General features: G+C 48.4%; 1 protein-coding gene across 1 annotated transcript in view; it reads left to right on the forward strand.

Moving 5' to 3' along the window:
- Nucleotides 1-13,927, forward strand: part of LOC119965683 (ATP-binding cassette sub-family A member 13-like) — a 398,370-nt gene that overhangs the window by 79,242 nt on the left and 305,201 nt on the right. The window contains exon 9 of the mRNA XM_038796446.1: nucleotides 5,472-5,612. Coding sequence (XP_038652374.1) covers nucleotides 5,472-5,612 — 141 coding nt within the window. The remainder of the gene's footprint in view (nucleotides 1-5,471; nucleotides 5,613-13,927) is intronic.

Below are 13,927 nucleotides of genomic sequence, written 5' to 3' on the forward strand. Positions count from 1 at the left end.
CGTAATGCATTTGGGGAGGTAAACCAATCATTGGGCGATGATTGGTTATGGAGAAATGTAGACGAGGAGCGGGAACTAGTCCACAGAACCCTATATAGCAGAACAGGTTGTAAGGTGGTTAAAAAAGCAGACAGGTTACTTTATTAGCTGAGGCACAGTGTATAAGAGCAAGGAGGTTCTGCTGAAACTTAATAAAACACTAGCTGGGTCAAGCTAAAGTAACGCTTACAGTTCTAGTCATTGCATTACAATGAGGATTTGATTTTGCTAGAGAGGGAACAAGCAAGAATTACAAAAATAATAGCTTTTTTTATTTGTTCATGGGATATGGGGATTGCTGGTTAGGCCAGCATTTGCTGTCCATTCCTAATTGTCTTTGAGAAGGTGGTGTTGAGTCACCTCTTGAACTGCTGCAGTCCATGTGGCATTGGTATACCCACAGTGCTATTAGAAAGGGACCTCCAATATTTTGACCCAGTAACTGCAAGAGAATGGTGATATAGTTCCAAGTCAGAATGGTGAGTGGCTTGGAAGGGAATTTTCAGAAGGTGCCGTTCCCATGCAACTGCTGTCCTTGTCCTTCTAGATGGTTGAAGTTGCTGATTTGGAAGGTGCTGTCGAAGGAATCTTAATAAGAAGCTGCAAGAAAAGATTGGATAGGCTGGGTTTGTTTTCTTAGAAACTAAGAAAACTGAAGGGAAATGTAATCAAACTGTCTAAAAGTATGAGAAGCTTACTGGTAGAGTGGATAGGCAGGACCTATTTTACTTAGGAGAGAGGCCAATAACATGATAACTTAGATTTAAAATAATTGGTAGAAGAATTAGAGGTAAGTTGAGGGGACTTTGTTTCACCCAGATGGTGGTGAGGTTCTGGAACTCACTGCCTGAAAAGATGGTAGAGGCAGAAATTCTCGTTGCATAAAGAGCGGAAAGTGGGATTAGGCTGAACTGCTCTTTTCGGGTGGCGCAGACAAAATGGGAGGATTTTCTGGCCCTTTCCACAGGTAGGATCTTCTGGTCCTACTGAAGACAGCCCCTTGCGGCTGGCTCCCTGGTTGCACACTCGGTGAGAAATGCAAATGACCATTGACTTCGGTGGGACCTGATGATCCAGCCGGTGGCCGCTGGCAAGCAGCCACTGCTGCCAGAAACCTCACCGTGGGGGTATAGGCGGGCAGGGGAAATCGGAAAATCCCAACCCATGAGCTGGATGGCCTCCTGTTAATTTCCATTGATTCTAAACTATGCTCCCACAGCTCTCAAAAAATATGTCTCCTCATTTCTTACTGCGAATTTCATCCCCAATCAGAGGCAAATCCTTTTCCCCTTTATCCCATCAAAACCTCTATGGTTCAATATGGTTTCCACAAATTGAAAAACCTGTATTACATTTCTTCTTCATTTTCTCTGTTCAAGTGACATTATTCCCTGCATCTTGTTTCTATCAATGTTAGAATAGAAAAAAAAAGTTTCTAATTTTAAATGTTGTGCTCATTTTGCAGATTTTCTCTCAGTAAAATGTGTTCGATATAAATTTAGTAATGCTGGGAAAATCAGAGTTATAAAACAGCTATAAAAGCATGAATAAACTGTATTTAGCACCAACGGCGACAGTGGTTCTGCATTGGCTGAATCACTAACATCTGTCATTGTGATTGTTTTGGTCAATTTCTTTTTAAGTTGACAGTCAAATACCAGCCTGCAGCAACTGTTTTACACATCTGCATCCCTCCAGGAAAATTGTTGCACATTACTGTTTCCCAATTTAGGAATCCAACAATTTTCCAAAATGCAAATGGTACTTGACTCAAATATAATGGATTTTAATTGCTGCATTGTGAGCCTGTTTATTGATAAAGCTGGAGTTTTATTGGAACTCAGTACCTGACAACTTTCATCACAAAGGCGTGATCTTCATGCATCATGGAATGGAAACCTGCTCAACAGGTTTCAAAACTATGAGAATAGAGCGCAGCAGAGGATTGTATTTGTACCTCCTCTACTCCTGGGGTAAAAGAAGAAAAAAAACTTTAACCTTTCACATTCCAAAGTAATTTTGAGTACAATCAGTGTTATCACATAGGGTATTTCCAACTGAGCAAAATCTGAACTTATCCAAAGCTTTGCTGCTTGGACCTTAACTCGCATAGTGTCCTTTTCACTTGTCACCCCTGTGCTCGCTGCCTGACTTTGGGTCCTGGTCTAACAATCCATCAATTTTAAATTTTTTATCCTTGTTTTCAAATTCCTACATTGCCTTTCCCCTCCTTGTCTCTGTAACCTCCTCCAGTCTTCCAGCCCTGCAAGCTCACTAAATTCTTCCAATTCTGGTCAGTTGAACACCTTCAATTTTATTCACTTCACCACCATCAGCTGTAACTACCTGGGCACCAGGTTCTGGATTTCCTTCCCTAAACCTGAGATGCCTGAGATGCTCCTTCAAACCTCCCTCTCTGAGCAAACATTTGGCAATTTCTCTTACTATCTCTTTATTTGACTCTGTCACCAATTTGTTTAATAACACATCTGTGAAGAACTTTGGATGTTTTACAATGTTAAAGGCATGAAATAAATTTAAGTTGCTTTGGGAGTTAATGGAACCTCAGTTTGACACCACATCTGGAAGGTGACTCTGTTGACAAATAATCGTCACACCTTCTACTTCAAAGTCTATAAGAATTACCAAAGAGTTAGAATGAAGTTAAGACTTGGGAATGATGAATGAACACTGACAATACATTTTATTATTAAAATCAATATATTATGTATCCTTAATTCATGTTTTCTTTGTGTTAGTTGTTCAACTTTAGTTAGCCTATCCTGGCATCCAGTCTGACCTGTTTTGAGAATTTATTTTAAGGACATTCTTAGGACTTTTTTCCTATAGGCTCTCAGTGAGTGTTGTTATTTTTGGGCACCACATTTGGTTAACAAGTTGAAACAACTACACACTAATAGACTTTGGGCTAAAAGTTTGGTGAGATTCATGTTCAACTATTGGGGTTGAATTTGTGATCCGGCTGTGCCTGTTCCCATTGAGGCAGGCAGCAGGCAAACTTGTGTTGCCTTCTCATTTTCATGATTTTAACATGGAGCCTAGTGCAAACTCAGCTGGTGGCAAGGCCCATGGTTGATTTTTCAGCCCTGCCATCATTGAGGCCCATTAGTGGCCAATTAGCAACCATTGAAGGATCTCATCCCAGCATCACTGGGATTAACCGAGTTGCAAGTGGGCCTGTCACCATACATCATACTTGACCGGTGAACCTTTAGTGGCCTCTGGTCACTTGGAGGAGGGTGAGCTCCCTCAACCAAAGGCAATTGGTGCCCGATTAAGGGACTAATCGGGAAGGGGGCCCTGCTGGGAGTCACAGCCTGGCCTTGCTTCTGACTCTCCTGCACTTCCACCCCACAAGCACCTCCCCATCCACATTATTATTATTTTAGTCAAAGCAAGACTCTGTATGGTGACTGTGAAACTATCATTGATTATTGTAAAATTGCAGCAAGTTCACTGATGACCTCCATGGAAAGAAATCTGCCGTCCTTACCCGGTCTGGCCTACAGGTGACTCCAGACCCGTAGCAATGTGAATGATTCTTAAATGCCCTCTGAAATGGTCTGGCAAGCCACTCAGTTCAAGGACACTCAGGGATGGGCAACAAATGCTGACTTTACCAGTGATATCCACATTCCATGAAAGGATAAAGATTACTTACCTGAAGCCCGGGTCCTCTGCAATTTTGGAGATTGTCCTTCTGGTTGCAACCATGGCCTCCAACGTTGCACTGCTAACTGCAAGAGCTAGGGAAACATGGTGGCGCAGTAGGTTAGCCCTGCTGTCTCATGGCGCCGAGGTCCCAGGTTCGATCCTGGCTCTGGGTCACTGTCTGTTTGGTGTTTGCACATTCTCCCCGTGTTTGCATGGGTTTTACCCCCACAATCCAAAGGTGTGCAGGCTAAATGGATTGGCCTCACTAAATTGCGCCTTTATTAGAAAAAATGAATTGGGTACTCGAAATTTATATTAAAAAATCTGCAAGAGCTGCCGGCCTCTGATTGGCCATCAGCACTCGCCGGCAGCACCTCTGCCCCTGGCATCTTGATTACAGGGCATGGCCTGCCAGTGACCTCACCACTGACTGATTGGCTTGTGGTTTGGTGGGCCTTCCCGAAAAAAAGGCACCATTTGCCCTTCACTGGCTCTTCAGCTGGCAGGGGAGCCCCCTGATCCCTCAACATGATTCTGTTCCATGTTTCCAGCAGAGGCCAGGAGACCATCAGGGAATGCCTTCCAAAGGGAACGGGCAAGAGGTTAGGTAGGTGACCTCCTGCAATATGGGTATAGTGGATACGTGAGGATTTCAATAGGAGAATGCTGATAAGGGTGCACACCGAGATACTTGGCGCATTGGTAGGCCTACCAGAAAACCTCCTGTCACTGTCAAGGAACATGAAGGAGACTGTATTCTATGTGGCAGGATATATTGCACAGAGCTTGAAGCTAGCATGAAAGTGGTGGCCAAATCCATCAAATCCATTTGTGATGTAGTGTACAGTGGCCGATGCCTCAGTTTCCATGGCAGCATAGGCAGAGTCACCCAAAATCTCAGTGCTTCAGTGGAAGCTCAGACTTGGGTCATGAGGTTCATGCTTTGCATCAAGGCTGTGGATTTCAGTGTGAAAGTGACATGCAAGCTCTCACAGCAGGTAAGCAATCTTTCCTCCAAAAAATAACTATTACAGGTTCTTGACACGCCTTCATTGGGGAATGATAGTGACACTGCAGAGCATGAACCTGCTGTGCTGTGTCAGGATAACAGTATTCATGCTACCACTATTTTCCCACTGTCAGTGCCCTTGCTGTTACTTCTCAGCCAGCCAGTCCAGACTGCTGTTATCCTAGCTATGGTGATGCAGTCTGAAGCCTGGCTCTCAAGGTCCAGAACTCCTCAAGCGTTTCTGCACTGTTCCTCCCAGTAGAAATCAGCAGTGTTCAACCAGCCGTGCTGCAGCCACTGAGGTAGTATGGTACAGGAGCACCCGGATAGACAAAGGCACCCACAACAGCCACTAAGACAACACATCGGATGACGAGTGCATTTTTGATAATGGAAGGGACGTGTTTTTGGATGCTTTGGAAGAATTTTGTCCATGGCGTTGCTGTAATGAGGCATTGCAGATGGATGGTCCAGCAAACAAGGTAACATACTGTTGGGACGCTTCAGTACATGTCTAGCCATTTTACTCCTCTAGGGCTTGAGTATCATGAGCCCAACTTCTCATCCTTAATCTGTAAAGAGGGAAAGCACATTGAACAAACAAAGGTGAGGTTTACAGTCAAGAGCTGTAATCAAGACCAAGTTACTCTTTGTAGACTATGAATGTGCTATTACCATTGGAATATGATAGCCATGAAAATCTAACTTCCTTTCTCATATAACATTTTCAAATTGTTTTGCATTTCAGTTTTCCATTCTACTGAAAGAGCAAGAATTCCTGAATTATCTGAAGCCGAGGATAAATCAATTTAAAGATCAACCTAATGTCACTAATTACGTGGTCAAATACCTGTTTGACAATATTGATAAGATGTCTGTACTTCGAGAGGTAAGAAAATATACGATAGACTATTGCCTCAAAATGAAAACAGAAAATGTTTGAAATACCCAGCAGGCTAGGCAGCATCTGAGGAGAAAAACAGAGTTCGCATCTCAGGTTGATGAGTATTTCCAGCATTTTCTCTTTTTATTTCAATTTCCAGGATCTGCAATGAATTGCCCCAAAATGTTTTACAAAATGAAAACTTAAATTTTACTGGACAGTTATTACATCTTCTTAAAGAAACCACCTCTCCAAACAGCATTAACATTCTAACCTAGTTTCATCTGTAAGACACAGACAGTAGGATTTTTGTGACAAATGCTAATGACATTAAGGGATACGGGGATAATGTGGGAAAGTGACATTTGAGGCAGGTGATCAGCTATGATCTGATTGGCAGGCTTAACAGGCTGAGTGCCCTATTCCAATGTTCATAGAATCCATGCAGAAGGAGACCATTCCTTTGGCTCATTGAGTCTGCACCGACCTTCTGAAAGTCCACTCCCCCACCCTATCCCCATAATCCCGCAACCTAACCTATACATGAGCGGCACGGTGGCACAATGGTTAGCACTGCTGCCTCAGCTCCAGGGACCCGGGTTCAATTTCAGCCTCGGGTGACTGTCTGTGAGGCGTTTGCGTGGGTTTCCTTTGAGTGCTTTGGTTTCCTTCTACAGTCCAAAGATGCGCGGGTTAGGTGAATTTGCCATGATCAATTGCCCCTTAGTGTCCAAAAGGTTAGGTTTGGTGGGGTTACTGGGTTAAGGAGATAGGGTGGGGCCCTAACCCTAGGTAGGGTACCCTTTCAGAGGGTCATTGCAGACATGATGGACTGAATGGCCACCTTCTGCACTGTAGTGATTCAATGATTTTATTCTATGATTCTACATCCCTGGATTGGCAATTTAGCATGGCTAATCCACCTAACCTTTGGACTGTGGGGGAAACCGGAGCACCCAGAGGAAATTCACACAGACACGGGGAGAACAGGAAATCTCCACACGCACAATCACCCAAGGCTGGAATCGAACCCAGGTCTCTGGCATTGTGAGGCAGCAGTGCTAACCACTATTCACCTTCCAGGAGTCTCGTTCGCGACCACAGAATCTCCTATCCATTCCCCTAACCATTGAGTCTCCTATCACTATTGCTTTTCTATTCTCCCCCCTTCCCTTCTGAGCCACAGAGCAAGGCTCAGTGCCAGAGACCTGGCTGCTAGGGCCTTCCCCTGGTAGGTCATCCCCCCAACAGCATCCAAAACGGTATATCCATATCATAATTTTCTGTACTTTCAACCCTTTTGCTAGCCAATGTCTAATTCGTGGCATCTCCAATGATTGTGAGCATAGTCTTCTCTATCATAGTCAGGGCATGCAACTGGGCCTATCCCCACTGGTTAGGTGCTCATGTCTGGAGTTATGTTTCTACTTGTCCTGTAATATAGTAGGAAGTGTGTGATTGAGTGCGGTGCAACGTGTTTGAGTGATGCGCCTGTCATAATTGAATATCTGGCAGCCTTTGCAAGCTGTGAGGTGCAGGTGTTCAGATTGGAGGAGTGCTAAGTGTGTGAGGGTGAGGTGAAGCTAGGAATATGAGGTGTGAGTTGAAATTGATGGGAGGTTATTAATTGGTAAGTGATGGAAGATGTGAGGCTGATATGGCAGCTCTCAGAGAGCTATTTCCTGCTGGCGAACAGGGGGAGTGTCAGAGTACCATCCTGCTCTGTTCCTGACCACCAGGGGATTTATAGTGCCTTGTGAGACGCTACGAGGTGTTGTTGTACATGGTCCATGTTTGTGTGGACCAGTATTAAACTGTGCCCTGGCGAGGTCTTGCAGGCACGGGTGTTGACTCCGGGGCACCGGGTGAATCTGGCGTCTGGGTATTAAAATGAGCCAGTAGGCTTATTTAAATAATCAGATCTGGATCTTGCCCAGCGAGGAGGGGGTGAGATCTAGAATGTGCTGGGTGCAGCAGTCGGGCGACACGCGGCCTGGCACCCACGCGGACCCCGATTTGGGGCTCTCACACGATTCACCACAATGGGGTTACTGAATTGCACCCTAAATCTCCTGGCAAGGGCAGTGAGGCTATCCAGCCGTGGAGGGTGACAGGGCACTATAAATCCCCTGGTGCTCAGCTCCACCCACACTCTGACATCACTGCAGCCAGAGCTCAGCTCCACCCACACTCTGACATCACTGCAGCCAGAGCTCAGCTCCACCCGCACTCTGACATCACTGCAGCCAGAGCTCAGCTCCACCCACACTCTGACATCACTGCAGCCAGAGCTCAGCTCCACCCACACTCTGACATCACTGCAGCCAGAGCTCAGCTCCACCCACACTCTGACATCACTGCAGCCAGAGCTCAGCTCCACCCACAGTCTGATATCACTACAGCCAGAGCTCAGCTCCACCCACACTGTGATATCACTGCAGCCAGAGCTCAGCTCCACCCACACTGTGATATCACTGCAGCCAGAGCTCAGCTCCCCCCACACTCTGACATCACTGCAGCCAGAGCTCAGCTCCACCCACACTCTGATATCACTGCAGACAGAGCTCAGCTCCGCCCACACTCTGACATCACTGCAGCCAGAGCTCAGCTCCACCCACACTCTGACATCACTGCAGCCAGAGCTCAGCTCCACCCACACTCTGACATCACTGCAGCCAGAGCTCAGCTCCACCCACACTCTGATATCACTGCAGCCAGAGCTCAGCTCCACCCACACTCTGATATCACTGCAGACAGAGCTCAGCTCCACCCACACTCTGATATCACTGCAGCCAGAGCTCAGCTCCACCCACACTCTGACATCACTGCAGTAACATGAGTAGACAGACATTTCTTAAAGTGACATTCTCATGACAATAGGGAATTGCAATCGTGATTAAGTGAGCACTTCACACATCCCAAGTGGATCCCTGTGGGTAGGCGGGCCATGTAGCATGTTGGGCTTATTGCCTGGCATCCCAATCATACCTTGATGCCTGGGTACTGCTTGAACACTGCGGACCCGGGGATGGGCCCTAGCTCCAGGCACATGCCTGTGGTTGAGTGTGCGTGGGCAGAGAGTGTCGAGTGGATGTGCGGGGGGGGGGGGGGGTTGTATGTCTGGGGGATGGGGCATGGGATTGGTGGTCAGCCTGAATAGCTGAACAAAGAGCCAGAAGTATCATGCTGGTTGTGTTGAGGGTATTTTAATGTCCTTCGTACAAGTGTACACCACTGCCTCACTCTTCTGATGGTGCCGCCCCACTATCCCCACCCTCCCCCCTCTTCCCTCCAAATATCCCCAATACAACCTCCCCCTCCCGAGGTACACTCCACTCCTTACCCCTCACTGACCCTCATCCACACCAGTGCCCTCTCAGTGATCCTCGACATGCTTGGCCTTCCTTGCTCTACAGGACGCGTGTCAGTGGTGAAGGACGCCACCTGCTTACCCCGTCCCATGGTCTTAAAATGCCCCTGGCAGTTGACCTCTGGGGGCTCTGGTGTCGGAGGGCCCTGGTGCACTTCACAGCGGCACATGCACAGTCCTGTTCTGGGTGCTGCCTGCGAGACGCGGCCTTATCAGAGGGGTGGAACTCAGGCGAGCAGGTAGCTGCCATTGCCACTCCATAAGGTAGGTCCGGGTTGCTACCCTGCACCCATTCCTCCTGTTCGGTGCTCTTAGGGCCCTGGACTTCACCTCGGGATGGAGTGGCAGCTGAATTGAGCCCTGGCTGCCCCTGTGTCATCTGCTCTGCCAGCCCTGGCGGCTCCCCATTGTCTGCACCATGGTGTTGACGCTCTCCGTGATACTTCTCGGTTATTGGGCCATGCTCTGCAGTGCTGCGGCAATGCCCACCTGCAACTGGGACAAGCTCTACAGAGCCTCGGCCATTCCCATTTGAGAGCGGGACATGTCCCGCAGAACCTCATCAAGGTCAACCTAGTACTGGGTCACATCCTCCAGCACGTTGGACGTTCTGCCGAGGCCATCAACCATGGCCGTCACTGACTGAGCCACGCTTTGGACACCTTCACTAATAGTCCTGACGTTGTGCAACAGGCTCTGCACTGCGGTCGCCACCTGAACAGTGTTGGCCTCGGTGCCACACATTGCTGGCGACATCTCCTGCCCCCTTAGTCTCTGGGACTGCTCCAATTGGCTATGGACCTGCCGGAGTGACGCAGTCATCTCCCTCTGAATGACCCGGCCGCTCCCTAACATTTCCATCACCTCCGGGATAACATGTTCCATAGGCTCAGCGTCAGGCTGGGACCCAGCTGGGTCCTGAACCCAGAAACCTCCTACTGCTGTTTCGCCTGGGTGTTACTGCATACACCTCCTGTGCATCAGTGAATGTGTTGTGCTCACCAGATTGTCCCCAGAAGCCTGCCCCCTAACGTTTCCCATGGAGGTGCGGGTCTCTGTGCTGGTGGAGGGTGGCGATGACAGCTGTGATGCATTGACTGTGGCATCCTCAGAGCTGTCCTCCGAGGTGGTCTCATGGGAGGCAGGGGAGGGGGCCACCCTGGATGGGTCGTCGCCGTTGGCTGGAGGACCTGCGGGCGAATTAACATGTGAGTCAGAGGGATGGGTCAGTCTGTATGGCATTAACAACTCATGTTTGACAGGTCCTCTGGGTGGGGTCCAGTGGATCCTCACCTCTGCAGCATGCGCCAAAAGGGTGAGCCGTATTGGTGACCGCTCTGTCCTCGGCCACCCCTGTAACTTCCAGGGCCCATTTATCGAAGGTCACGCAGATTATTATGTCCGGCATCCATCCGCCAGTCTGGGCCCTCTCCTGGTGATTGTGTTGCAGCTTCTCCTGTGGAGACAGAGAGGGCATCGAGGGTGTAGGTGTTGGTGGTGTGAAAGAAGGTTTGGGAGGGCTTGTGTGAAGGGAGAGTTGGCGGGGGGAGGCTGAAGGGGAGGGGGGGGGTGGAAGGATCGGGTGGGGGGAAAATGGAGGGGGCTGGTCATTTAGGGATAGGGAGGGTTTTGGGAGGACATTGTAAACTTATGCGTGCGACTCGGTGCAGGTCGCCAACTTTCTTGCGGCACTGGATATCAGTCTCCCTGGTCACGCTGCCCGAGCTGACGGCCTCAGCCACTTCATCCCAGGCGGCACTGACAGCACTGTTGCTCACCCTCAGAGACCCTCTGGGGAACAGAGACCTGTCTTAGCCTTGACTGCATCTAGGAGACTGCCCAGGTCCGTGTTCCAAACCTTGGGGTTAAGTCGTCTCAGCATCATGACTGCGAGCTGAGTGGGGTTGGCTGTGCAAGTGCTCTTTAAGGGTTTCTCGATTTTATTAGTGGTCTTCATTTGTGGTGTGGAGCCCAATTGACCAATTAACGTTGTATTGTGTTGCCGGCTGAGTGCCGTGAAGCAGTTCACGCTCACGACCACACAAAGAAATCTTTCCGGAGAATCTCGCCCGTTGTCACTTTTTTTCACCCAGGGGAGTTTCTCACTGGTTTTCTGACCAACCTACCGCGTGTTTTTCAGCGGTGGAGGCGGCCCACCCAATGGGATCTATCGGTCCCGGCATTGTCAGTTTCCCGTTGACAACACCTCTCGTCGCCAGGACACCCGTGTGCTGGCATGCAACCGGAATTTCCTTCCTGTGTGAACAGCGGTAAATCCCGCCCTGATCATTTTTTTCATTACTGGGGTGCTGAACTCAGAGATTGGGCCACCATTGTAAAAGGGTGCCTGATCTCACAAGGGTGAGCTTGTGGTTCCCCTATACCCCTCACCCATGGGCAATGTGACCCCTCCACACATGGGCATTACCCCACACCCCTCCAAGTGACCAAGTGAGGACACCCTGCAATGTGGTCACTGGACCCCCCCCCCCCCCCTCTTCAGGTGCCTCACACCCCTTTACAGGCCAGCCCCCCCTCGCAGGCTCCCACCTGTCACTCCCCCCTTCCAACCTCCTATAGGCCCCTTCTTATCTGCCTTGCACTCCTCTCCTTTCATACCCCCTTTCCTCCCTCCTTTCATAGGCATGGCCCCCGGGCACCCTTGCACTGCCACCCTGGCACCCTGGCAGTGCTCCTTCTGGCTTGGCAGTACAATCCTGGCACCTTGTTAATTCCAGCGTAGCAGTGTCAAGGTGCCCACTTTCCAGAGGGAGAGCTGAGGAGCACCCTGCCCTATCCTTGACAATCCAGGGGCCTCCTATGGCCAGGGATACCCCCGGGTGCCTTTCCGTCTGGTCCATGTTTGCATGTACTGAATGGAGCCCAGCTACAGCCTCCCTCGGGAGGCTGGCAGATCCCATGAGGCTGGTAGATACCGGGTAAATAAGCCTTAGGTAGGTTTAAGGCCTACTTACACAAGCGTAGCTTTGTCCCGGCCATTGTGGTGCTCCCTTAGGGCACAGCGTAGCCAGTAAATTGTGCCCGGATTGTGACAAATTAGTGGAGGGTCTAGAAAGGTGGTGGTGGAGGACAAATGAGTGTCATCATCATGCACGTGGAACCTGTTTATGGATGATGTTGCCAATAGAAGTATTTAGGTGGGAAAGGGCCATGGATAGATCCTGAGGACTCCTGAGTTAATAACATGAGAATGGGATGAGAAGCAATGACAGAGAATGTTTTGGCTACGTTTAGATAGATAAAAATAGAACCAGGTGTGGGTGGTCTCAAACAGCAGTAGAGACGTATAGTAGGATGATGGCTTGTTCAATTACTTCAAAGGCTAGAGACCAGTAAAAAAGGATGAGGATGGATAATGTGCCATTGTCACTGCAACATAAAAGAATTAGGATGGAAAAGAGAAGCTGGAGAAACGGGACAGAATAAAACGCTACCGATATTATTTTGCCAGTTTTGTATAATACAGCAGATGGGCAGGCTTAAAAGTCAGAACCTCAGCCACATCATGTAAAGGTCAATTAATAGTGTATCTAAGGTCATTTACAACTCAATTGACTGCCAAAGTATGACGTGAATGCTGAAACATGCCTTCAGAGGCATACTCACGGCATGTGTTATTCCCATTTTTAAAGGGGGCAGCTTGTTAGGGCAGCTTTAATAGTTACAGCTCAGCCTGAGTGTCAGCTGGACAGTTAGTAGACCTGTAATTGCTGGAAGTGCTTTTTGAGTGGGCAGACTATCCATTTTAAAATTACACGAGTTAGAAGTCGTTTATCGGCTGTTAAGTGCTATATTTTCTTCTTGGTCGTCCCCAAGGGGTATAAAGTATCTGAGATGTTGTGTTATGTACTCTGGGATAACACAGGCTGCAACTGGATGCAGCTTTAACCAAAAGATACTCCAGACCTTGAAGTTAGTTCAATCTGATTTATTAAACCAGTAGCACAATTATCACAGTTCTCTATGAGTTCGACTCTCTGCTAACCTAAGTGTGATTACTCTGTCTGACTGAACCAGACTAGCTCTTAGCCACGTGCTGGAGGTGTGATACTGTACATACACCCTGACTCACTCTGTAGATGTTCATCAGTGGAAAGAGGCGGAGTGTGAGTGCCTCGTGCCTTTTATAGTCAGATCCCACCCCTGAGTGTCCTGCCTGCTCATTGGTCATGTCCTGTTCTCTGTGTTCATTAGCTGCCTGTCTGTGCCTGTCTGTATATCATTATCAGCATGTCTGCATAATCATGACATGAGAGAGATGGGTATTGTGGTCTCATTTCTGAAAAGACGTGCAAAGATGCACATTTTGACAGTTTCATGTCATTTAATGGCATGCTGCATGGCCATTACTAGCTAGATGCATGCACGTCTGCCTGGAGGCTATGCACATGCTTCATATGCTCATGCTGCAAACCACCTGCCCCATGAATAGACAATTGCTTCAAATGCACAATAGCATAGTCTAGGACAATTGTGTCCGTGTAGAATCATGCTGTCATGGAGGAGCAGCAACATTCAATTGCCCGCCTGCATTTGCCAGTGACATCTGCAGCACACTGGGCCAGTGTCACAATGCTGTCTGCTTTGACAACATGAAACAAATGCCACAAAGTGGAAGACTTACAGTTGTTCAAGAAGAATGCCATCTTAGAAGATTTGCAGAGCACAACTAAAAATTACAAGACTGGAAAATGGACAAATCTTCGATTTCCTTATTGATTCCACAAGACTATCATCCCTTGTCAGGGGCCCTTTAAATTGCTGGCTCTGACCTTGTTCTGAGACGAGACAGTCTCCCCTCCAGCACTCTTTGGGTGGGATAAAGGCCTCTAACCCAGCCTTGCTATTGATGCCAGCAAGTTACATATAATCAGGTGCATTACCATGGCGAGCCCGAGTCTGAACACCGCTGACTTCCAGGTGCTGAATC

The sequence above is a fragment of the Scyliorhinus canicula genome, chromosome 5 (assembly GCF_902713615.1).
Source record: "Scyliorhinus canicula chromosome 5, sScyCan1.1, whole genome shotgun sequence".
Lineage (NCBI taxonomy): Eukaryota > Metazoa > Chordata > Chondrichthyes > Carcharhiniformes > Scyliorhinidae > Scyliorhinus > Scyliorhinus canicula.